The sequence below is a fragment of the Lepeophtheirus salmonis genome, chromosome 7 (assembly GCF_016086655.4).
Source record: "Lepeophtheirus salmonis chromosome 7, UVic_Lsal_1.4, whole genome shotgun sequence".
Lineage (NCBI taxonomy): Eukaryota > Metazoa > Arthropoda > Copepoda > Siphonostomatoida > Caligidae > Lepeophtheirus > Lepeophtheirus salmonis.
In genome coordinates this window covers 22,271,787-22,299,359 of record NC_052137.2, presented here as the reverse complement: position 1 = coordinate 22,299,359, position 27,573 = coordinate 22,271,787, and the positions used below count along the sequence as shown (strand labels likewise).

Genomic DNA, 27,573 nt, shown 5'->3' with positions numbered 1-27,573 from the left:
CTCCTAGATGGCACAGCATTGGATTCTTTATAATTTATGCTAGTAAATGAATCATTCGTATACTGTATTTTTAAAGGGTATAAAACTGGGAAGAAGATAATTTCTCTAGCGATGTCAAAAGGGGGAAACGTTTGGTGGTACCCTTGTCTCCTTCCTTTGTTTAATAAAAAGCTTGAAAGGAGTGTAGCTGGCCACACCTGCCATTTCTTCTTCTTCTTTTTGTGTCTCTCTCTTTTTCTGTTTAGACTCATGAGTTGAAGATTTCAAATGAAAAAGGCGGTTTTGAATTGTGTGAGGCCTATGAATATTTTATTGAAGTATTAAGTATATTATTTATATGTGACACAAAGTATATATTGCGAAAGAAGAAAAATGGAAGCTTTGGGAGACAAAACGTATCGAGATCTTCAAAAATTGGCCAAAAATCATGGTATAAAAGCTAATCTCCCTAAGGCGTCCTTGATCCGGGAGATTGAGTCGTTGAAGGCTCCAAAAGGATCTTCTCCTCTTGCTCTGGTGAGTATGTCCAAGAAGCGCTTATCTGAGAGAGCAAGTGTTGGGAATTGGAAGGGGGACAGATGTTCCAGGACGGCAAGTCCGCCTTTGGACAGGACCTTCGAAATGAAATCCTGGAGTCCCGCGAAGGAGAAGGAGGTTTTAAATGAGAGTCAAAAGGAAAATGTGGGGAAAAGTGGAGTGAGAAAAGCTTCATGTTTTATGGACTATGTCTCCCTACGCCGAGAGAAGCGGCGCTCCATCCCCTCCTCCGATCGCCCACTCAACAACTCCTTTTTACTCACTCCCTTAAGCACGGAAAGAAATGAGAATACAAGAGGGACGCCTCTAAGAAGAGCAGCCCTCACCTCTGGGAGAAAGGAGAGAGGGAATCCCAATCCCATGGGAGTCTCCTCTCCGTCTTTATCTTCCACTTCAATTCAATCCAGAAAGAAAAAGGCCTCACGCATTCCACGAAGCAAAATGCCGGATTTTGCTAAATTACACGCAAAGGAATTTGATAAAATGCAAAATTTAGAAACGTATTTGAATAAGCGAAATAAAACTCCTTTTCGCCCCTGTCTATCAGAAAGTTCCAAAAAAGAACGTCCCAAATTATTAGAGAATACTAAAGTACCATTACAATTAGCAATGGGCCCTCAAGGCTCAACATCCAAGCCTTCAACAAAAAACGAAATAACCCCATCATTTGATTTTCAAGTCTCCACATTCAAACCTTCTACTAAAGATAAAATACCCCAATCCTTTGATTTTAAAGCTTCATCATTCAAGCCTTCTACGAAAGATAGGATACCCCCATCTTTTGAATTTGGGTCCACTAATAAAAATGCCCGTGTTTTTACATTTAATGCTACACCTAATAAGCCATTGTTGAATAGTTCTACTACAAAGAAAAATTTTGACATTAAACAAAGTCTGAATCAACCTCTAAAATACAAACCACATAAGGGGAAACTTAAAACTTGGGAAGAGAAAAGACAGGAACGAAAAACTGCATTTAAACCTCAAGCCAATGGAAAAAAAGGACATAAATCCATCGTGATCAAAGGTGTTCGTATGAATCGGAGGGCAGAGCTTCTTCTACAACGAAGAAGACAATCTTAAGTATCAAATATTATGTTCTATGTTTATATGTTCTTTATTAGTCATATCTGGCCCTTGTAAAAATATGAAATGAATATTTTAATGCTCATATCCGTAATGTGTATATTTACATATTTATATTAGTTATATTTGTATACAATGTTTTTTATTATAATAAATTTTAGTGCTTTAAAAATGATGGCTATTCTTGTATCCCATAGGTAACCCATCTAGGATATAATATTTAAAAAATACAAATCTTACAAAATTCTTATTAACTTTGTTCAAAATATTTCGAATTTATTTTAATTTTGCAAATCAGGGGGATAGAGAGCGGCATATCTGAAGATGCATTTTGGATGAGTTATGAGTTTTCCCTCGAGTCACGGGTAAAACCTAAGTGTTTTCTCTATGAATTAGACAAAAACTTGAGTCCAAAATTTATGCTCGCAATGTGTCGTACATTCCAATTAGATCTATGATCTAGAGAAACAAGTTTATAGATCGTTTTCATGTGACGTCACCTCGTTGATGTATGTCATTTTGGGAGCCCTAACACCAAGTTTTATAAGAATAAAAACCCTTTTTCATTAATATTAAGGAAACTAGTAGACTATTGGATGTTGAAATGGGATCATCAAATAAAAGGACTTAAAACTTACTTTCAATCATAAATCTAACCCTCCAATGCCTAGTTTTATTATATATTTGACCCCAAAATGTATTAAATATATGTTATTACATCGTTATACAATCTTATTTTTGTTATGAATCCCCGTTATTTTATTTTATTTGGATGACGTAGGGAATAATTTTTAATCATTAATGTACCTTTTTAGCGATTATATACTTGTATATATATTTTATTATTTTAGTAGTACGTACGTATTTTACATATTAATCCCTGACATATGTGAAATATATTAATCGGTGTATGATTGTACCTCCAATGCATTGGTCCATATATTATCTCCATATATAAATTTATCTATGATTCATGGAGATAAGCATCAGTTCCATTAAAAATATATTGATTATGACCCGACTATAACCTGACCTCGCAGAAAAAATCTTCGATATAAAAAGCGGACACCAAAACTTATGATTCAAAACAAAATTTCCATAATTTACGTTTCACAATCTTAATTTAAACTCTTGAATTAGGCTTATGATCACGATTCAAATAAGTTAAACTAAGTTTTAATTTAAGATGCGAAACATAAATTATGGAAATTTTGTTTTGAATCATAAGTTTTGGTGTCCGCTTTTTATATCGGAGATTTTTTTTCAGCGAGGCTCGATATAACGAAGTTTTTTATATCGAAATTTATTGGGATGGACTTCTTTACAGGTAGGATCGTTTAAGCGAGGATTAAATAATTTAAATTAGAACAGAACAATACCAATGATGATTGTTGACTAATGACGTCATTTCATAAGAAACTTTCAAATTAAATTTTTACATGAATATCTACATATTCTTAATTTTGTCGACGGTTTTATCCATACTTCTACACGTCATCGAATCCGTGTTTCGGGATTTAAAGAATTTATATTTCTGATAAATTGAAATTCATTCGTCTCCTGGATCACTTGTTATCCAAGAACTCCAAAAATACCCCCTCCTCTGAGTCTCTGACTGCATTCCCATCTATAATCACGACAATGTCTTCATTTTACTAAAAGGAATGATACACTTAAACCCCTTGAAGTTCTTCGACATTGTAGGGAAGTATATGAGTCAACTTTAAAAAAGAGGAGGCCTCAGAGTGGTGAAGAATGAGGGAGACTTATGTTTCATATGAGTCAAAGAAGAGGATATTTTGCGGTTCCTCATAGTGATAGTCATAGTGGGGAGGAATGAGGGAGACTTATGTTTCATCTGTGTTACATGAATCAACTCAATTAGTGAAATCAGAAATTGAATCCTTATTCTGTAATAGCTCTTGAAACTTATTTCAATCATTCAATCCAAGACCAAATATCGTCAATTTATTGGTATTTTATTGACTATGAACAGAATGCTAATTCATTAAATTAAGAAAAATGTTCAAGATATGATGTACTTCCATTTTACAAATTTGAACATTTACTTTCAGCGTATGATTTTGGTTTTTAGTGTATCGAGGCAAACAAATATATTCAATATTACTTGAATGAAGAATAAATTGTACGATGATCCTTACTGTTATACATGTGTTGATAAAGACGTTGGTATAAATACCTTTGATTTTACAAATCCATTACAAAAATGTTTATTACTTTTAGTTATATTTAGGTATATTCCAAGGTGAAAAATAAACAAAATATGGATCAGCATTAATTTAATCTTTTTTCCAAAATAAACTTACTGTAAATTTAAACGAAGAAGTCAATCAATTCAATGTAGATATTGAGCTTAATATGTTACACAAATCATTTTTAAACTATTTAACTTGTTTTTTGCATCTTTGATAATAATGAAACTTCATCGGTTATGATTGGATTGTTTGATACGTACAAGATCAAAGTCGACGCCATAAACTTAATATAGATTAAAGAAAGGTTTGTATTACTATTGATAATATAGATTACTTAAAAATATACAAATTAAATGTTCAATTAAATCACTGTTGTCATTAATTATCTATTCACATCTTAGGTTCGATCCATCCATTATCAGGAAAAATCTTTTATCATTTACCTATTCTATTTTGTTGGATGAGGTGATAGGATCGAATATATTTTAAATATTCAATAATAAAACATAAAGGATAATAAAAGGTAGATAGATAATAAAATAGCTTATAATAATTATTATCATTTCATTTTTTTCTTCTTTAATATAATTCATAACTTTTGAGAAAAATTAATGTAATAATATATTATTTTTTTATAAGATTAATATTTCTCAACAATTTATCATACAAAAATAAAGCGAAAATAGGCAAAATTCGCAAGTGTTATCTTCCAAATAAATATAATATCATTCCCAATTAGAATTTTAAAAAAAATGATACATATATCAAAGTGAGTTAAATTAGGCTTAAAACATAGATTAAGGTTGTTTGGGATTCGTAACTCCTTGGCTTTGTAAATGATTTATCAAATTTCTGATTGAATTTGTTTCAAAGTTGTAGAAACAATTCAAATCACGTACATACAAAGCATAAACTATGTGTTCTAGTCTAATGGAGGACTTCAATGATATTCTTGTTTGATATAGCATATAACTTTTTGGGGTAGCATTGACACTTGAAGCTTGTAGCTTCAACTAAACCACATCTTCAGAGGTCCAGAAGATTAGGAGAGAGTCTATTATGAAACTGAATTCTGTCAGCTGAGATCCAATCATTTTAGCTATCCTCCTAAGATTGCAAGTGAAGTATTCTCAAGAACTTGACAAATAGTTGTACCGACAGTTGTGCAGATAGTTGTCTCACGCTAAAGGATTTTCTTTCTTCTCATTATTACAGGATTTTGGTAGGAGACCGTTTACTAAAATTTACCATCACCATTTTTTAAAGGACTAAAACTCCTGAAATTTTAATTTTACAGAATTTTTTTCGTACAAAAATTATCCATCCATCGATGGAGAAAAGGATTATTTGATGTGTTTACTGTTGGCGTCAATAACTTTGTCAAGGCGGGACCGGAAGGAGGAGCAGGACGAGACGACGTTTGCGGTATTTACCTTGGCCCAGTACTTCACGATCGATTTCTTGAGGTCAGCCAAACTGTTATTGGGCCTCCAGCAGACTTACTTTTCTAACTCCTCCTAAAAGGAGTAGTCCATAGGGTTCAAATCGGGAGAGTTAGAGGGCTAAGTCTGCAGGGACCAGAAGTCGAAGTTTTCCTTTGAGCAAGTCGAAGTTCTTCTTGGCATTGTGAGTGAGGGCTGAGTCTGCTAGAAGATGAACCCGTTGGCCTCATAGTTGCCTTTAATCCATGTGATTACTTTGTACTTCAGCACCTTGCATTAATTGTCAGCGCCGACCTTCTCTTTTTCGTTGAAGAAGATCGGCAGCATCGGCATTAGTAAGTGCCGCTCAAAATTATTGAGCGAGAGCGGGAGCGCGCTCATTGTTTTGAATAACGAGCGATAGAGGGAGCATGCTCGCCATTGTAGAAGAGCGAAAAATTTGACAGTTAATGAATAATTTTAAAGATTACAAGAAGAGACGGTTAATGATATGTCTCATGAATACCTAGAATATTTTTTCAATTGCAGGTATATAGAAATATCATCTTTTGAACAGTACTGAATTCTGTAATTCATGAAAATTTCATTCAATTCTCTTGATGTTGAAGAAAGTTGTGTTGTTTATTGAAATATCATATTTTATTATATCACAGATTTTGTTGTAGGTTCTAACATTAACAGATTTAACACTATGAAAAAATAGCGTAAAATTCCGATGATAAATTGCTCATAACTTCCTTAAAATTGAAGCAAGAGACATCATTTTGGTATCAAAATGTCTTTTTTACCATTATCTATTAGATAAAACAGGGTTAAGAAGGAAAAATGCGATTGGATTTTTTTGTAACATACATACATTAAGAGTTGCCATGTTCAAATACTAGCGAAAAAATTAGAGCCGCTCATTTTTCATTGAGAGGAAGCGTGCTCAAAAAATTAGTAACTGAGCGGGAGCGTGCTCAGGATTTCTTGAGCGGAATAATGCTCTGCTTAGTTGTGTAGACCATGGGGACCTTTTCCTTCTTGATAGCTAAGAAGACGTCGTTTTAGCTGTTGTATCCCATGTTTACAGTCCACCTTCTGGTCGTTGAAGAAAAATACAGGACGACGCTTATCCTTGAAGAGGTTCAATAATTTGTAGCTTCTGGTCAACCGGACTTCCTTAATATTCGATGTCGAGATGTGTCTCTTAGGGTGCTTCTAGAAGGTCGACTTCAGGTCGGTCTTTACCACCCTCTGGACTGTCCGCGTGCTGACTCCGCGGTTTTTTGTGAGCACAGTCATCGGCGTCGCCGGGTTTGCCTCAATCTATAGTTTGTCGATTTTGTCGGTTCCGGTTATAGCGGTTCAAGAACCAAAACCGCTTGAGCTGCTAGACTGATAAGGGCACAACCTTGAATATCGCTTTAAGTTTGTTTTTTTCTGATTAATTATTTTTGACCAATTTTATTCTTCTTTTTTTTTAATGTAGCCCAATTTATTTAAACTGGCTATTTATATGTATACTGTACCATTTTTTGAAAATAAATCAAAAATTTTTGAAGAAATTAACCTCAAATAAATTGAAGATGAAATCACTTGGTCTTACAACTTGGTCTCTATTGACATCATTCTCAAAAACAAATCAATCTGTCGATGATTTCCTTTTTAGTTTATTGAAATTAATAAATCCTTTCCTAGTAAATAGAATAAGCAATATATCCACCAATATAATCTATATTATTATTAATAAAGCAAAGTTTGTTTCTCTCTAAGTATACATGTATGAATTTATGAAAACAGCACATTGGGTGCACTGTATACAGTATTCCATGATGTAAAGGCTTGTCTAGATAAATTAGGAATCAGCTTGAGGTCGCCCTTGCCTGCCAAAGCTTCCGGCGCCTGTTGTCAAGGTTATCAAGAGAGGAATATTAATAATTAAATGTCATTAAATGTAGAGTTCAAATAATTTAAAAAAATATGTTTTTACGCCATTTAGTTATTTTGTTAGAAGCCTTTAAAAATTTTCCCAATTAATCTGAACCACCTTGTATATCAATATCATAATTCATATACATTTACAGTATATGTTAAAATTAATTTTGTTTTTATTGGCGAGTATTCTAAAGACTAAAGTACTTATCAGTCATCCTACATATCAATTATTTCCTTCTTCAGGACAGAACACATATGAATTGTTATAAGTAGTGAGTAGTTACGTATGAGTGTGCTCATAAAAAATGGAGAGTAACACTGAGGATTTTTTGGGAAGATATCTTCTATATCATTAGAGCAAAATTTCTGTTTTAGCCGACGAGTAATTAATCAGGATAATGCCGGCTACACCGCTAGTAAATAATATTTTCTACGCTTAAAATTTCATTACAACCAAAGATATCAAAACGAAATTCAGCTTTATAATTTTGTATGATAATAGTAGGCCTTCTTATTTTATATCTTGAGTAAAAATGTATATTAAACCAAGAAAAACTGAATTAATAAACAAGGAAAAGGGAGGAAAATACATATGAACATAATGATGATAGGCATACATGTAAATCTAGTGTGTTTTTAACTGACCCTTTAATTTGTAATTGGTAGTATAAAGAAGAAATTTTCTTTTCCTTAGCAGTTGTCATTATTATTTAATTCTTGAGTAGTGAACTTCCTTTCATAAATAGATTCAAGTATATTCAAAACCTGTTTGAACATTCGTGTGTGCTCATAAAAGACGATTATTTGTTGCGGAGTTATAATTGTCAGTCCTTGTTGGACTCAGAGTAGAGTTGGGGGTCAACATTAGAGTAATTCTTGCAAATGTCCGTGTTTATATCCTTTTCTCCTTCTTCCTCTGTCACACCAGACTGTAGTTTATCAAAATGAAACGTCAATAGCATTAATCTTTCTCTCCTCTAAAACATTCTTCAAATTGTTTGGGTTACCAAGTTGATTTTTGGTTTCATTTTTTGAATATGCCCCATTCCACACTGGAGTTTCACTTTTGATGATAGGAAATACATCTGTATGTAAACAAAACAAAAAGTTCACCTTCATCTCTCTAGTACTCCATGGTTTTTTCAGAGACCCGTAAATACTCGATCAGCAAAATTTAGATCGTGATAGATCACTAATACTAATAGCCAAAGCGTTAGTCCGCTCAAAAAATCCTGAGCGCCCTCCCGCTCGTTTTAGTTTTCGGGGCCCCAGCTGGAACTTAGGGTACAACACACTAGGCGTATAAGATTTGTATCTAATAACATTTCCTGGGTCCGAATTTTCTAGCGACACCTCTTGTTTTATGTGCCTGTTAACAAACTGAGCCTGAATAAAATAGAACCGAGAACGAAGACCGGAACCATGGCCGATAAAGCTGATATGAGACCGAAACCGTTTAAATGAAAGATTGGAGACAAGGACGGATAGACTCGCTAACCTGAACCGGTCACAAACTTGTCTATTATATAACTGTTGCAACTGCAACATCCTTCATTAAGTATTTAAAAAAGAAATACACAATATGTACGATAAAGAAAGTTGATACTCCGAGTGCTTCAATATTGTATGAATATGAAATATTTACAAAAATAGGGAAAATAAAGCTTTTTGTTAAATATAACTAAGATATTGAACAATGAACACTTTTAATGATAACGTTATGCTTCATTTCAAGAAAAATGAAAAACAATGCACGTTTAGTAGACGAGAAAAGCAATTGAAAATATTATATTGACGTAACATAATGACTAAAAACAGCTGCCATACAAGTATTGTATAATATTATCCGTAGAGGTGTATAAAATATGTCTTAGAAATTAGGAGGGCTTTTTTTAGTTGGCAATTTGAAGTGACTTTTATTTTCGAAAGCTGCTATCATAATAATTAAGTTTTTGAAAAGGGAGACTCTAAGTATAAATCAATAACTAGGGTGTACGCTTATGAAAGAAGGATAGGGTTTACTCGGAGTAGAATTGGGGATCTGTATCGGAGTAATTCCAACCTTGCTATAACGAATTTTATTGCATTATATGACGTAGTTGAAATCTAATTTATTAACACCTCTTTTGCCCTAACATCACTACACCGGTTAAACATAATCTGAGACCAATGATTTTGAGCCCCAAGAAGTTGCTACCATACATGTTTACGTGCATCTTTTTGAATTTGGTTGATTTTACAATATATTCACTATGTTGTCTTAAAAAAAGTCTATATTTAAATAAAATTCCGTCAAAATCACTTAAATTTTTGGTACTTTTGTAAGAAAAAGTAATTTTGAAATTCCTATTTTGAGGCAACCCATGTTTGATTAGATCCTGTTTTTGACAGATCATCGAGGATTCTTAGCTTATCTTTGAGTGGAAGTATTTTTTGAGGGGAGTTCATGCATGATATGTATCCGTACTTTTTGAAAAGTAATGTGAAATGAATTTAAAAATAAACATACAGAACCCAAATGTTGGCCCAGCTTACGATTTGTACCTATAAAAGGGAAATTTCCTCATGGGAATCCTAAATTCTCCTGAATTCCTATTAATATAATACCAAAAAGGGGAAGAAAAAGTTTACTTTAAGTCTTATAACTGAATTTGACTGCAATTAGCAATAAAAATAAGGAATTAATGTCTGTGTAGAAAATTGCTCTATTACCTAGCCTAGAATGCACATTTCATTCATGTCTGTTCCATAATCGTATGATTTGTATATGATGTGCAGTCAGACATTTCCTGGAAAGTAATGAACGTATACATTAATGAATAATTGAACTCACAAAATCAGATCCATAATTTTTCACACTGTAATGGATTTATTTTAGGCAGCCTTAAAGATAATAATAATTATACCCATGATCAAGATTTTTTTTTTTAGTAATCTTTGGAAAAAATAGTCATAAAACGACCTCTTAGAAACAATAAGAAAATGAACAATAAAATGAACACCGTTCATTTTTTCCTCGTTCATTCAATTAAAAACGAACGGAAAGTGTGAACATTGTTCTTCTTTTTTTTTTTTTGCGTAATCTCCAAACTTGAATATATCAAAATCTTCTGGAATTGCCAAAGTATTACAAAAGTGGAATTGATTGTTTGGGATGAAATTACAACGTCAGACAGAGGGCATTTTGAAGCCATGGATGGATCATTACGTGACATTAGAAATAATGATACTCTCATATTGAATTAACTTTATGGTTAACTCCATGAAGGTTAGCAGATTTAGTAAATTTTCTACAATAAGGCGAATATTCCTATCCTTTCAGATCATCAATCTTGTAAATTAATACTTGATCTTCTTAGTGAAGACAGCAAATGACGTCAAATTCTAGCGTCTCGTCGGGGAAATCAAAATACCTTGACAAGGCTCGAGTCGGAAAAAGCACAACTAGACAAAACATTTTTCATATGGGTTAGTGATGCTACGCAAAAATATAATTGCAGAACATACCCTTGAATTCTTAAACAAATAGCAGTGCACGCTTGTCGTCATCATGTTGTAGAGATAATTTTAAATAATGTTTTTTATTGCCTGGAATTTGAGCCCTCAAAGTCACCTGAAGTCTCCTTAATAAAAGCCTCCGAAATAATTGGTAACTTCTCTGTTGTGAGGAGCATAGAAAATTGTCAATAATATACGATGCAGATGCTAAAAAAATACTTTTATCTTACAAAACATGTGTCTTGGATTCATTAGAAACAGTGACCTCATATTGTAGAGATGATTATAAGTAAATGGCACGACTATGCAAAGTTGCTCTCACTAGTGAAGAGATAACCAAAGAAGAGCTTTACAAACCAGGAGCAATGCATAAAGCCAGATGGATGTCTAAAATTATCTATTCAATAAAAATTTGTCTACTTGAAGAGCAAATTTCTTTAAATGGAAGTGTAGCTAGCAGTTATCAGTAGTCAAAACTCAATGCTGGAATGCAAAAAAGTCAATGCTCCTATTTCAATCAATGCTTTGGAAGCCTTTGATAGGAATTTATGGTACTTAACACCAGAAATGGTTGTTATGTCATTGTTTTGCGATAAAGTACCAATTTTAGAACTTTAGGCACTTACAGATGCTTTAATAGCTATTAAGCCAGTAAAGTTGCCGTGTGCTCAAATTCAGAGATATGGGTTTTACCTTTTTTTCTGAAGATAACGTCCAAAAAACAAAACATTAGCTAATTTAGTGAACGAGGACTCTTGGTTTACCACAAATCTTTTAGATTTAAATATAAGTTTTTTTAAAGAAAATATGTGTAGAAACGTGGGAGAAGAACAAAGATTTCAAGATGTCTAAGAAAATTGTTGAATGCATCAAAGTTATTAATGATCCATAAGAAACAGCTGTCAAGCTTGCCGCAGATTTTCTTCGATCTACGGAAAAAGAAAGATAGTATCAAAATATTTTTCAGGTTGGGGAACAAAATAGGAAAATAATTCCAAATTTAAGAAATCCATCAAAATACGATAAATTGGAAATACTTTAAACTTCATCCAGATCCATAATGTGGATATTCGGGGTTAAATCATACTAATATAAAAGGTTGCGTGGACAATACAATATAACTTCCACCACAATTGTTTTGACAACAAACAATAGTCATCATGGAACAAGCAAGAGAGATGTCATCCTCGAACTGGCTCGTGCGGGACACAAGCCTTCTGATATCTACAAGCTTCTTAATTACCCCAAGACCACGGTGTACCGGGTCTTCAATGCCTGGGAGGTTGAAGGGAAGGTCTGCCGCAAGGCCCACAACATGAGAAGTGACCGAATCCGCACTCCCCGCTTCCTTGAAGGCCTCCGGAAGTCCATCAAGGCTTCGCCGGGGATTTCCTTGTCCAGGTTGGCCAAGAACCGTGGAGTGAGCAAGCAGCTGGACTCCAAGGCCGTGAATGACCAAACAACGCATCCTCACGACATCCAGGAAGGCCACCAGGCTCACCAACGGTAAGCGTCTCCTCAATGACCTGAAGAGCCATGAAGGAAGAATCATCTTCTCCGACGAGAAGAACTGGACTGTCGACAGAAGCTACAACGTCCAGAATGGCAGGTGGCTTGCCAAGGACAAAGAAGAGGTCCCTGCGGTCTTCACCACAAAGTTCCCGGCCTCCGTGATGACCCTGGGTGTCATCTGCAGCACCGGTGAGGTGATGCCTCCTTTATTCTTCAATCCCAAGGAAAGGGTTAACGCGATAAGGTACTGCGAAGTCATGGAGGAGTTCGTCATCTCCTGGATGAAGGATACAGCCGCTGGGAGGGAGTTCATATTCCAACAAGACTCAGCGCCCGCACACATCGCCATGAGGACCACTAACCTCTTCAACTCCCACGACATCACTTTCTGGGATCGCAACACCTGGCCCTCCAACTCCCCCGACCTCAATCCGTGTAATTACTACTGGTAGGGGAAGTTGGAGAGGGAGGTGTGCAAGGTCAGCCACAAGAGCATCGCGGCGCTGAAGGGCTCCATTACGAGGGAGTGGAATGCTGTTGATTCCGCGGAAGTCATCAGGGCATGAAAATCTTTAGGGGCAGGATGGAGAAGATGGTGGCTCCTGAGGGAAGACATGTTGAATAAATTTATTGTTTAATATCATGTCTAACTTTTTCATATTAACAAATACACTCCAAATTCCATTAACTTCCAGTACTTAAATGAAATGTAAATATATTGTAATATAATAGATTTTCTCTCTTCTAATTTATTGTTTAGAAAGTATGCATGTATAAATTAGTTAATTCGTGTTTTTAGAATATATTATTTCTATAGGAAAACATGTAAAAAATTTATAACCTTAATAAACTAAGATTATAAAACGTATGATTTTTGTTGTTATACCATTAGTTTTTTTTGCAAATATCTTTGGTAAGAGAGACAAACATTTTTTACAAAAATCGTAAAACTTTAGGGGCTTGGCGGGCCCACAGGATGATCACCGATTTCGCTGATTTTTTGCATACATGTTTACATGATCAGGTCTCACATTTGAGAGAATAGACTATGAAAGGCTATGAAAAAGTTGAAAACAAGGGGCGTTTGATGCACCCTAATGTAAACGTTTAAGTGTCGTATATGTCGTGTACAAGATGGATCTTGTACAAGTTGCAACCAAAAAATTAAATTAATAATTTTAGATGAAGGATTTACAGTACTTGAGATGAGGATCATGCAATAATTGAATATTTCATATATTAATGATGTAATTTTTGACTACTTAAATACAGATTACTAAAATATAAGTATTATAAGGGGTGCATTATAAAGTTCAAATTCCTACAGTTATATTACTCATAGATACAAAATAACCATGTAATTTTAATAGATCAAAATGATCTATTAATAGTATCAACGTACAGTAGGTAATCAGAATGCTGAATCTTGCAATTAAATATTGTATTTTCAGACAAAGAAACAGCTTGCTTATATAAGTTGCAACTTGTACAGATATCACAACTTGTACACAATATATATATATATTACATATGTATAAATGACATCAAGAGAAGAATTGTTCTCACAAAAACCTTCATTTAACTATTTATATATGTATATCTGCCTCTACTCCAAAGACAAAAGTTTGGAACTGGGTATGGGCTGATATTTTTTATTTTGCATTCCCCTTAACAAGAAAATAACCATGAAACGTCCAAAAAAAATGGTCCTTCATGGACGCGTTTTGATTTGATAATCTGTAAAATGGTGAAAAAAAAGCAATTTTGATGTTATTTCTTTTAAATTATTGATTTGAATTCAGTTACAGGATTTTTATTTCATTAAGTATTATAGATTATACATATATTTTGCAAGAATATTTTTACAGTTATTCTCTAACTGGCCTCAAGGTATGAGTATTTTAGTTCCGACATGCTGCCAATAAATAAAAATTATCTTTCGGTACAGCGTATAACGCGCATTTATTTTGATTTTTCTCTTCATTTTTACTACTCAAATCTCGTTTTTGATGTAAAGTGTCTAATATATTATTATCAAATATACTTTAGTTGTTCATTTATGAATAATAAGATCCCCTTTTTTACCAATGTACAATTTTGGACTACGAAAACTGTAAATTAAACTTTTAAAAATACGACCTTATATTTATTATTCCTTAATTTCTATGGTTGATTTTTTTTTTATTTAAGCATATTTTTATTTTTATATTCCCTAAATTTAGTATGCTTTGTAATAAATTTCATCATTCATTGAATATATATTTACCTCTGCAAAGAAGTTGAACGGAGGTTTTGTTTTTTCCTCTGTTTCTTTGTAAATAACCAGGATTACACCAAAAATTACTTATAGATTTTGATCAAATTTAGTATGAAGATTATACATATATAGTTATAGTAAGAGGCCATCAAATTTTGATCACAGATTAAGGTCAAAGTTACACAAAGCGTAAAAAATGCATTTTCGACCATAACTTTCAAAACAAATTGAGATACATAACTCAATTTTAATTTTAAGTGGAGGTTTTGTTCTCCACCGAGTGCCCATTCTCATTCATTGTTGTGATTTGTTTATTATCATTATCAATTTCACATTTAATATCCCGGGAACGCCGGATATATTCAACTAGTAACAATATAAAGATATATTTTAATGGAAATAGTATGGCCAATTTTTTCAATTTGGTTGGCCTCATTATTATTAAATATATATAAAATATTGTTTACTTTGATCAAATGCCAACATGGCAAAAACTTTTTAATGTTCCCATGATTTTTCTATTTAAATCTATGTACATTGTTAATGGAATCATTGCTACTGCCAATTTTATACAAATATTAACTCTATCAGTGTCAACATAAAGTTCGTTCAACTTTAAATTCCGTTATGTGAAGTACATAGTCAGGTATGTAACATCAAAAACCTGCATACCATGAAGTACCTTTTTTGTGTCCTAAAATATCCAAACCATTTAACTAAAAGCAAAATCACAACAAAATGTCCATAAAATCACAAAAATGCTGAGGAATGTCGTAAATTCAAAAATAATATTTCTTGATAATTTTTACAAATATTGTAACAATATTATCTATCAACGAAGACACTTTTTAACCCACTGACTTAGTTTTAAAAATGAATTATTTCTAAATATATCTTACTTTTACACAAAGATGTTAATTTTGCACAAAAATACATTCGCATTTCTCTCTTCCTCGTAAAGCTACTAAAATATAACTTATTTAGCTAAATTTTTTATTCAATATGGTCTCTTTCACTAGCAATTACAAGCTCGACATAACGTCGAACCGATTGGTATTTCATGACAAAGAAGATCTTGCCCATGGAATACCACACTGTCATGATGGCAGTTCGGAGCAAAACCTAATTTGGATGAAAGGTGCGTAATATATTTTTCTCCGAGACACCACAAACTGCAAAGTCTAGGAGGATCATTTGAGGGCTGGAGGAGGCCCACATTGTTGGTGCAGAAGTTTTGGTTCTTCCTGGCTGTTTGGAAAGGACGCCAGTACACTGTATAAGTTTGCCTGCACGTCATACTTTCTCTTTCTATCTCAAAATTGGAGACAACCACAGCTGAAAGTTGAAAATCAATTATCAAAACCTTTTAATAACAAATAAATAACTTTGCTAAATGAAGATAGGCGAAAACTAAATTAATGGAGTAGGAGGAGATGGATTATGAGTCGATCTGTTGACTGAGGGTGAGGCCGGAGGAGATCACATCTCATTATGTTAAGTATTTTCAAATTCTGAGGGTTACCATGTTGATTTTTGGTTTCTTTTTTTTAACATGCCTTTTTTTTATATGAGTCACTTGCTTAGCTTTAGCTTCACGCACTCGTTGCTAGATTATTATTTTTCAGATCACGCAGTTCTAAAATATCAAGTGCTAACAGAAAGATAAGTTTTTCCCAGACAAATTTTGATATAAATATATGTCACACAATGCATGTTAATTAGTCAGAGCAGGGCCCTGAAGAGTTTTGTGAGAGTGAATTTCTCTATTCTATATATTATACTGATCTGTGATTTGAAAAATAAATCTTATTATCTTGTAATGAACTATAATACATTTAAATTTTATTATTTGTCATCATTAAAAGTCTACTTATTTATTCTTTAAAAATATATGATTTAGTCTAATTTTTGTCATGCCTGACTCAAATTTGATATTTTTAAGTATTGGAACCGTCCCTGGCGGCGGGGCAGTTGCTACAGTTAAAAAGTTGTATTCAAATGCAATTTATGGGAAAGTTATTTACTGATATAATCTTTAAATATTTTCAAAAAAAATAGTGAATGTATGTATGCACGTTGTGTTAAAATTCGATAAGTCCAAGTCAAACCAACTCTGAGTAATTGAGGAAATCCAAAAGTGTTGTAACTATGCTTGGTATGCTCTAATTATCGAATATAATCTTTTTGAACAAGAAGGGATTCAAAATCAAAATTTAGAAATGAGCAGATTTTGATAAAATATTTCTAATATTATGTTGAGTGGTGTATTGAATTTGTACAATATATGTGATGAATACAGAAGCGAATATTAATTTTTGAAATTAGCAAGTTCAAGCCATGACTCAATAACATAATTTAGAAATTTGCAAATGTAACTTTTTCTAAAATGTGGATAATTCACATATACAAATGTGAGTGTTCGAAACAGTACTATGGAATATTTAAAAACGACTCAAAAAATTATTTTATTTTACTGATTTAAATTTAACTAACTATGTTTAAGAGTAGAAATTCCTTATATCACATTTACAAGGTTTCATAGCCTGAAGGTGGACCACATGTGACATTCTCATGCAAATAGAGACATCTGTACAGCGAGCGGAGCCTGAGGCATAGACAATATAATATTGTCGTGTTTTGCCATTCAAGGGTGGCTAGTGGTGTAAATCTTGTGTGTTTTTTTAGCGGCCCATTTTTATAGGAATTTAATAATCTGAAGAATGAATTTTCTTTTCCTTAGCAGTTGGTATTATTATTTAATTCCTGAGTAGTGAATTTTCTGTCCTACTAGGTGTTATTATGTTCAAACCTGATTTAACATTCTTGTGTGGCAGTAAAAGACGGAAAGTAACATTTATGATATCTTGTGGAGTTATAACCGTAAGTTTGTCCTAGTTGGACTCAGAGTAGAATTGAAGATCGACATTAGAGTTATTATGGAAAATGGTTTTGTTTATTTCCTTCTCCCTTGTCACAGCTGATTGTTGCGGATCCTCCAAACCATTCTTCAAATGTTCAGGGTTATCACTTTGATTTTCGGTTTTAACATATCCAAAATAAACACGATCTTCATCATTTTCTATGTTAAAAAAAGGTTTAGATAATTTCAAATCCAATGTCCCACTAAAACCGATACTCCCTTCAAGTGATAGTTACTCATCCCTGAGAAAAACTATCAAAAGTAATTATTTACGTTAAGGAGTGTCGTGGAAACACAATTTTGAGATATCACGGGTACTGGGATCCCAAAAATCGTAATTCGGCAAAATAAGAGTTTGTATAAAATGGTTTTGACCACCTCTTTAGGCTGCAAAGATCTCTATATGAAATATATATATATATGCTGTAAAATAAAATAAAAATAAATTTATGTACTTCAGTTTCCATTTCTTTTTTAATATAAGATATTTGTTAAATTGAGTTCTTTTCGGACAATCAAGCAAGCAAACAAACAGAGAGAGGCACGGATAATCTTTGCGCACATTATCATATATAGTATTTAAGTGGAATGGAATGGATCTATAAAAACCTATTGTATATTTTTGTGATATATTGCAAATTAACATATACAGATTAGAGTGAAATTATAAATGGACATGTTTCATTTTTTTAAGGTCATTTTGTTGCCCTATACAATAAAGTACAATAAAAGGATAAATCAATTATTTATTGAATGGTTTTTAAAGTAGTTCAAAAATATTCAAAATACAGCAATTTAAAAATAGGGTAGGTGGCGTCGAGACCAAAACTTTTGAAGCCTCTAAATCATGAACTGGAGGACTCAAAAGGTTAAAATTTCGGATTTTTGAGTTGTTAACTAATATTAACATATGTGCCAAATTTGAAAAAAATGAAGACGGTGCTGTGAAAAATGTCCTTTTTTGATTGATTTCAATGGGAATAACCCAAAAGTATCAAATAAACATCAAAGATAAATATTACTATAAAAAGTTGGGTTGTTTCATACATCGAATTTAGAAATTGAAAAAAGTTTCTTGGGACTGTTAGTAATTTAAAAGTTGTAAAAATTTCCCTTATTCTGTAATTTGTAACTACAATTAAACAAATATAATATTAACATTATAGTAAATGGAAGGAAATTATCATTTGGCTATATGGGTATTTTTTTTTTTTTTTTCGAATGGTGAAGATTTTATTCCTCCAACGAAGCTTACAGTTATTAGGTTGATCAGTCCTGACTCCCCTGAAGCCTTCTCCCAAAAAGAAAAAATAGATTTTCTTAATAACAATGTTCAAAATGGCCCATGAATCTAAGGTTTATGTTCAAAATATTGACAGCAAGAATGTACATTAGAGCGTCTTTGTGAAATCAATTTCAAACAAACCAAAATCCGAGACATGAATATAGGTATTTGGATCGACGTCATTCATTATTTATTAACCTGTTGATACTTATTTTTCCTTTTCTTACTTTTCAAAGATATAAAATCATGAGTGTACTTAGTAAAGGAGGAGATGTGACTCCGCTAAAAAATTTTAACAAATTTCATAAAATAGATATATATAATTAATATTTGTTTTATTATAACAGTTAGCTAAGGAGTCAAATGGGACGAGTCCTAAAGGTCACGGACCGTTCATTCTAGTTAAAAACTTTTAATACTACGTTTTTGGTTACTCTGTTTGAGAAATTCCGCATCGAGGAGGACAACATGTGTTGTATTACAAACGAGATGTTGGAGAAAGAAGTTGAAGAGATATGGAGTGAAATAAAGCTGCCCGAGGATGAAAGAGAGAAGCAGAGAGACCGATTGGAAAGAGGTTTAGAGAATGGATTCTTGAGTAAAGATTTGGAAAAATTATTGGGTAAATTTGAAGAAAGAGTGACGAGTCTCAAGACTTTGAAGACAAAGTTGATTGAACACAGGAAGAAAGTTGAGATGTTGACTGTAGAAGAGCTAACCAAAGCACGAAAGGAGAACTTACTTGCAGTAAGAGAAGTAGAAGATTTGGAAGAGAGTTATGATGGCAAAGGTAAAAAATGTTGATTAGGAATCTCAGAGAAGTCGTGATCATAGTTCATAACTTAAAAGAGCTGAAAATTCAGCTTGAAATAGAAAAGATGAAGTTGGCAAATGAGAAATTTGTGGGAGACAAAGTGAGTCAGCCTAGTAACGATAAAGAAACGCCAAGATAGGATACAAGTTTGGAAATGGAATCTACACTAACAGATGAAGAAACGCCTATTGATTGAAATAATATAGAAATAATCGAAGAGAGAATGAGATCCAAAGCTGTACCACTGCTTGAAGAAGGTACTGACGATAATATTAGAGCTAATGATAGTGATGGTTTTAGACTCGGAGGAGAAGCATCTATGAGTTGTTGTTCAAATCATTCCCGTTTGGAAGAAGCATTTGTGAAAAATACAGAATTCCTAAATCATATGGTAAAGGAATTAGTAGACACGAAAAGGGAAGCAAAGAGTTCGGTGCATTAAGTAGCTGGATATAAACCTGAAAAGTTTTGTGGAAAACTTCGTTTTTAGAAACTTTAGAGGCAGCAAGTGTTACGAATCAAACGACTAAGCGAGCATTATTGATTCAGGCATTGCCTAATTCTTATCACGAGGAGATAAGAGTAAGCTCGACAATCAAAGATGCATTTGATAAATTTGAATGTACAATAATTGACCAGAATGTGCTGAGAGAAATAAGTGCAGAGTTTCATAAAATAAGAAGAATTGAAGATGGAAATAGTGAACAAATGAAGAGTTTAGCATTATCTATCAAGTGCTTTCGAGATCGGATGAGAAGAATTGGTCAAGCAGAATATGTTGATAAAGGTGTTTAGATAGAAGATGCTATAAGTCATAAATTACCTCAGATATTATCCGAATTATTTATAACAATGAAGAAGGGTTACAATGTAGATGAACTAGTCTTGTTTCTAAGGGAAAATGCGTATCCATTTAGGAAGAGAAACGATGTGAGAACTCAACATCACTCACTATCGTCTATGTTCAATAAATAAGCTGTGAAGATGAAGTATGATTGTGGCTGTGGCAATATCTGTTATGACCTAACGAAATGTAAGAAATTTGTTATATTATCTGTAAAAGAACGTCAGAATATCATAGCTAAAACAAGAGTTTGTTTTCGATGTCTGAAAGTTGGACATAAAAGGTCTATGTGTCCCAATTTTGTAAAATGTAATCTTTGTAACAGACACAATCATCACACTCTCCTTCATGTACCAATCAAAAAACATAATGAGATGGAAAAAACAAATGTTAGTACCCTACAGGTAAATTAAGTACCATTACCAGTGGTTATGATTGAAATTAAAGATCGGGATTGACTATGGAGGCAAGTTCGAGCGTTGATAGATTCTGGAAGTGATACAAGCCTTATAAGAAAAGATTTAGTGTTTCAATTGGCTTAACATGGAATACCTGGTAAGATTTGTTACGAGATTGCTGGAGGAAAGTTACATGAAGAAAAGAGGAGGAAGTATAATGTCATTGTTCGTTGTATGAACCAAAATCAAACAGAAAAGGCTTACAATCTGCGCTTGTTTTCTATAGGCAATACATGAAGGAAATCGCCAGAATTAGAAAAGGATTTTTTTATCAAATATCCATATTTAAAGTGTTTGTATGATAGAGTAGCTAAAGAAGGTGGAGCAATTGATATACTCATTGGTCAAGATTTTAAATATCTTCTGGAAGAATTGGGCCGAATAAAAAAATGAAATGAACCCTGTGCAATCAAGTATCCTCTAGGATGGGCTGTTGTTGGTAGAGTTAAGGAAGTCTCGACTAATTCTCTATTTTGTGTTAGAAGGAAAGTCAACGTTTTTAGAATAGATAGTGTAATTGATGAAGACGTAGACAATTTTAGGAAAATAATGTTAAATGATCAATCAGGAGTAAAACCTACTAAATTGTGTTTGTGTAGTGACAAGGAATTTGACGAGGAAGATATTAAATTAGTAAATGGTAACGTGGAAGCCTACCATGGAAAAAGAGTTTTCCGACAAAGCTTCCAAATTATAAGCGATGAAGTCACGTGAGAAACAACTGAAAAGGGATGAACATATGGAATTATTCAATGATCAGATAGATGAATCAGAGGAGAATGAATTTATACAAAAAGTAAAACCGAAAAACAACGAAAGTTTCTATTTAAATATCCGAGGAGTCCTAAAGACAACAAGTGAATCAACTCCCTTAAGAATTGTTTGTAACTCAGCAAAAGAAGTTTGGTCGGGATTCACTTATAATGATTGTTTCGAGAAAGGACCTGATTTGACGAATAGAGTATTTGAAGTTCTCATAAGATTTAGAAGAGACAAACTGGATTTCCATCTTCACATTTCAAAAATATTTAATCGTATTTTTGTTAAAGATGATGATAAAAAATATCTACGCATTGTATGGAGAAATGGAGATGAAAGAGCGAATCTGAAAATATACGAATTGACACGTCTGATATTTGGAGGCCTATTCCCGGACTTATCTCAAAGTGCCGTCAGATTTATTGCTGAAAAATATGCGAATGAGTACCCAGAAGCTAGAAGAGTCTTATTTGAAGATACTTATGTTTATGACATTGCTACATCCGTGGAAAGTGATGAGGTGGCTATTAAAATAATGATAGATGTAGACTGTGTTCTGCATTGTGGAGGTTTTAAAATAAAAAGATGGTATTCCAGTGCGTAAAGCTCAGGAGAATCATGTGTGGTAATTCCAGTTCTTGGACATGATTGGGACGTGGAGTCGGATTATATACGACTAGGAAGAAGAGAATGGCCAAATTCAATCAAAATATACAAGTGAACGATTTTGTCACCTATTGCTCGAATATGGGATCCCCTAGGAATAATTGCTCCTGTTTTGATTGAGTTGAGAATAGCTTTTCAATCGTTGTGGGTACAAGGAATAGATTGGGACACAGTTCTAAAAGAAAAAGAAGCAGAATTATGGAAGACAAAAATCAAATCACTAGAAATGTTGAAGGAAGTACAAATAATAAGATCCTTAGGTCCAAGAAATATAGTAGGAAGTCCTGAAATTCATGGATTTGCTGATGGAGGAGCTTATGGAGCTTGTGTGTTTGTTCGATGGAGACTGGGGGACTGAAGTTTTGAAGTCAGGTTTATAGCGGTGAAGTCTTACCTAACTACTATTCGAATCAAAAGTATACCTAGAATTGAACTTAATGGATTATTGATCATGACAAGACTGATGAAGTCTACTATAAACGCGTTACAATGGGAAACAGAAAAGGTTTATATGTGGAGTGATTCAAAGACGGCATTAAACTGGATTCGAAATGGTAAATACTCTTAAGGCTCATGTGCAAGCTCGTGTGTCAGAGATTCAAGATACTTTTTCGCCAGAATTTTTTTGTTTCGTTCCAAGAAAGCATAACCCGGCGGATGCTCTCACAAAACATATAACCGTTAATTATTTTAAAATTTGGCATCAAGGACCGTCGTTCCTCTACAGTGAAGACTGGGCAGAAGATCCCCAAGATATATATATGAATGTTCGTAACGATTTGTATGGATTTTGAAGAAGATGATAGCCTTAAGACTTTGTGAGTTAAGTTAGAAGACACACTTGTGTGGAAAGATCTTCTTAATAAAGTAAATAAAGAGGATAATATTGGAGTATAATTGAAGGTCGTTAGTGACCTTCAAGGGAATTTGGATATAAAGAATTTAGAAGGTTATGTCTGGTCTACGATGCAATAGACGAAGTTTATAGAGTGGGTTCGCGTCTGGAAAAAATAGATTGGATGAAAAAAGAACAAAAATCGCCTATGATTATTCCTGGAGGCATAGTTACAAAATGTATCGTACAACATCACCATGAGAAGGTTTATCACGGGGGATCAAGACGAACCCTTGCATCTATTTACATGATGGTTTGTGGATAATTGGAGTGTCACGTATAGTATGGAAAGTTAAAAATACTTGTATCGATTGTGGAATTTCAAATCGGCCCGCTATGGTTCAACAGATTGGGCAATCACCTGGTAGTCGTATGGCGAAAGAACAAACGCCGTTTGAATGTACATCCGTGGATCTTTTTGGACCTTTGTCGGTGAAAGTCTCTAGAAATTAAAGCATAGAAGAACAGGTAGTCATTTTCTCCTGTTTAACCTCTAGGGTCCTTTAGAATTGACTTATGATTTATGTGGTGGAGGAAAAGGGATGTCATCAGAAAAGTTCCTTTCAGCGTTCCGGAGGTTTGTGGGACTACGAGCAGGAGTAATGTATTCCGATCAGGGAAAGAATTTTGTTGGAGCTCACAAAGAAATTAAGAAAATATGTGATAATTGGAGTGAGTTGATGAAAAATAAAACAGTACGAACTAAGGATTTGGAGTGGAAGTGGAGCTACCTCTCGCTAGTCACATGAATGGACCTGTAGAAAGTTTAATAAAAAGTGTAAGAAAGGCTTTAAACGGAATTATGGATTATAAAAACGTAATGTAAACTCCATATGAAGGGTCTACAATATTGTACGAAATAATTTTTATGGTAAATTCGAGGCCATTATTTCCTATTAATTCAGCCAATCCTTTGGACGAAGCAGGTTTCATTACACCGTACAGCCTCTCATATGGGGAAGGAATAATAGTGGACCAACTAGATTAATCTAGTTATCTTCATAAGAGGTTCCAACTTATTAAAATAAAAACTGATATGTTCTGGAAATTATGGATACGATATATGCCTCCTCAGTTAATGTTGAGGACAAAATGGTTCCAAAAGACAGAAAATATTAACAAAGGTGATTATGTGATGGAAAAAAGTCTAAACCTGGTGGAATCATGCCTAAAGGTCTCTGGAAAGTGAGCATTGTAACAAAAACATATCCTGGAGAATACGGTTTAGTTAGAAAAGTGAGGATCAGGACATCAACGGGAGAATATGATCCCCTATTTCAAAATTATGTTTGTTAGCTGCAAGAAGGGAATTGGAAGAAGAAAAAACTTGAAGAAAGACTCTCTGTTTAATTGTTATTTATTTGTGTGAATTTGTTTTATTCGTATCGGTTTGGTCTTCAGTATTAATTTATATCAAGTGTATGACGTCATCTTGTACTGATTAATCAAATGCAGATGATTTATTTGAGGAGGACTGGATTGACGTCACTCATTGTTACAACAGTTAACTGAGGAGTCAAATGGGACGAATCCTAAAGATCACTGACCGTTCATTAGTTAGATTCACATGTAATATTTTTTTTGTGCGGTACGAATTCGAAGGACTACTTCCGGTCAAAGCTTCTGTCTAGTAATATAACTCCTCTAAAAATGATCAAAGTCGGATGGAAAAAATAATTATTCTAAAAATTTGGTATGAAAAGAAAAACTTATTTAATAAAATGTCAATGTACTGTAGTAAATATGGTACTATGTATTGCACGATGAGTGTAAATTCTAATTTTTGGCGACTAGAAAAATAAAGAGGAGTGGGCAAGCTATTTTTTTTAAGCCCCTGTGAAATACCCCGGAATGTTATGCCAAGTAAGCTAAATTTAATAAGATACCACCTGTATATTAAAAATCAACATCCGAATGGAGCAAGAATTTCAAGAAAATAACATCTTCAAGTCATTGCCTCTAATGTCAAAAGTATTTGGGAGAGGGCAAGAACACCTTCCAAGGACATCAAATACTTGAAGCAAAAAGTTGAAAAATTTGCAGAAGAGACCAAAGAAAGTGCAAAAATGATAAGTTTGCAAAGTTGATTGAGTGATAAACTCTTATATATTCTTATGTCTTGATGGCTGCAAAGATTTTTCAAAATGTCTACCGGATCTGAAAAGCCTAAAACTTTGTAGGAGTGTGATCGTAGAACTTGGAGCTAAATACCTAAATCATTTCTCACCTATTTCTGGTAAATCAGAGCATATAGCAAATGAATGGTTTCTAATAATAGCTGGATCTGAAAGTCTTGATTAAGATCAGAGCAATTGGCAGTGATGGGATCGCAGTTAATACAGGGCACAAAGATAGTAGTATTTAACTACTGGAACATAAATTAAATGCTCAATTACAATGGGTTATTTGTCTTCCTCATTTTAATGAATTTTCTTTCAAAAAGATTTATAAATTTTATGATGGAAAGTTTAGTGGACCAATAACCTTTAAAGGAGTATCAGGAACCCTTGTATGAAACTTTTCTTTCATACAAGGGTCAATTAAAATTTGAACAAATAAAAGCATGTGTTCTGAAAAATGAGTCTTAAAAGAACAAATTTAGCAGGGAACATAAGTACTTCATGGAAATATACTTAATTGTTCTATTTTGACCAGATTCGGTTGACAGCTTATCTATCAAAAAACATCCAGGGACGGTTCACAATGCCAAATGGGTCACTACAGCATCAACTATCTTGAGAATATACAACCACACAAGAAATCCATCAATAGAACTTACGAGATTGGTTGTCATAATTCTTAATAGTTGCTCATAAAGGAGTAAAGTACATCCAATTCTTCAAGATCCTACCCCTTGACCAAAGATTGTGAATGCCATCAAGTTCAAGAAGTTTGTAAATACTTATTTCCACAGAAGCTTTTGGAGTTTAGACGAAATCTGAGCTCAGTTGCTCCAGCTCGACCAATTGATTTTGAATACCACTATCGTAAGCAATAACGTATCATAATGGCATATATTTATTTTGTAATGTTTATTATAGGGAAATGTCGATGAAATGCTGATTTGAAGTCGCACAAATAAACACTCGATCAAATGAATTTCTCAAAGATTACACACACAGAAATAACCTCTCTGAAATGAATACACGCCAAATCGTCTAACAATCAGCTGATTTTGCGCCTTTTTATGTTTCGTTTTGGAGGAAAGGAGACGAGACACAATATAAGTAAAGATTTGCGTTTTAGAAAAAGTTACTTACTACCGAACCAAAAACAAATTAATTACGTCTCAGGCCGAGTCTCAACACTAACAACCCCAATGGATTCTTTATTACACAGAAATACGATTACAACGCGAAACCACTTTAAAGTACCTGAATAATATGTACAGAGGTTTCCGTAGGTGGTGGGCTGGAGGGGCTTTAGCCGACCTACCAAAAACGAATAATGATTTTTTTAATAGAAAATTTAATATTTGATTTTTTTTTTTTTCAAAAAATGTCAAATTCGATTTTTTTTCCTAAAACTTAATTTTTTTGTAAACAGTTTTGGATTTTTGAAAATACTCTCCAAAAAATTTGATTTTTTGGGAATAATTATGTATTTTTGAAATTAAAAAAAAAAAAAAATTACTTTTTGTGAACAGCTGTGGAGTTTTGTAATTTTTTGTAAACAGTAGATTTTTGAATCTTTTTCTTTATTTTCAAAAAAATGTAATTTTTTGTGAGCAGTTGTAGATTTTTCAAAAAATTGAATTTTTGGAATTTTTTTCAAAAAAAAAAAAATTCTACAACCAAGCATCTTTAAACATAATTCTGCGGACGATCCTGATGTATCAATAGCATAGAGAAAATAAACTTGTATTTAAGAGTATTCGAATTCAAATATCAATTTCTATTAAAAAGAAAATGAATGATTATTTATTTTCTTCAGAAAATATCGGAATTAAATCTATTTTATACAAGAGAAAGATAGAAGCTCGGCCAAAGTTTATCATTCCTTGCGTTCCCACGGCAACAACAAGTAATACGAGAATTTGATCGAGGAAACAAAGATAAGATGAAACAACGTCCCTTTGTTTTATATATTTTTATAAGCTCATTCCTCATATTTTTAAAATAAATGAATCTCACTCTGACTATTCTTGGATCAGCATCTACCAATCAATTACATATTATTATATATTTCCTTAAACTGCAAAAAACAAGTTAATTACAATCTATTTTAAAACTCAAGGCACTGCTTGAATTTCGTGACTCAATAATTATATTTAATGTCAACTCAAATAGTTAATAATAGTACATATCTATAAAAGAAGTACGTCCGAAGCTATAAATCTAATTGGTGGAATAATCACCACGTCATCAATTTTCTCCAATTTTGATTGGCTACAAAAATACTTTTAGGTCTGCTAGAGGTCCTGAGGTCCTGAGGGTCTCATAAATTTGATTAAAGGAAAAGATGACA

At 33.2% G+C, this 27,573-nt stretch overlaps 1 protein-coding gene and 1 long non-coding RNA gene across 2 annotated transcripts; both read left to right on the top strand.

Moving 5' to 3' along the window:
* Positions 1-158: 158 nt before the first annotated feature.
* On the top strand, positions 159-1,795 carry Mink (Mitotic spindle and nuclear protein). The gene has a single exon (XM_040716559.2). The coding sequence runs from the start codon at positions 373-375 to the stop codon at positions 1,618-1,620; it is 1,248 nt and encodes a 415-aa protein (XP_040572493.1). The 5' UTR covers positions 159-372; the 3' UTR covers positions 1,621-1,795.
* Positions 1,796-22,528: 20,733 nt separating this feature from the next.
* Positions 22,529-27,341, top strand: LOC139905936 (uncharacterized). The gene is made up of 3 exons (XR_011781095.1): positions 22,529-26,093; positions 26,148-26,333; positions 27,040-27,341. It is a non-coding gene; the product is annotated as an uncharacterized lncRNA (long non-coding RNA).
* The last annotated feature ends 232 nt before the right edge of the window (positions 27,342-27,573 follow it).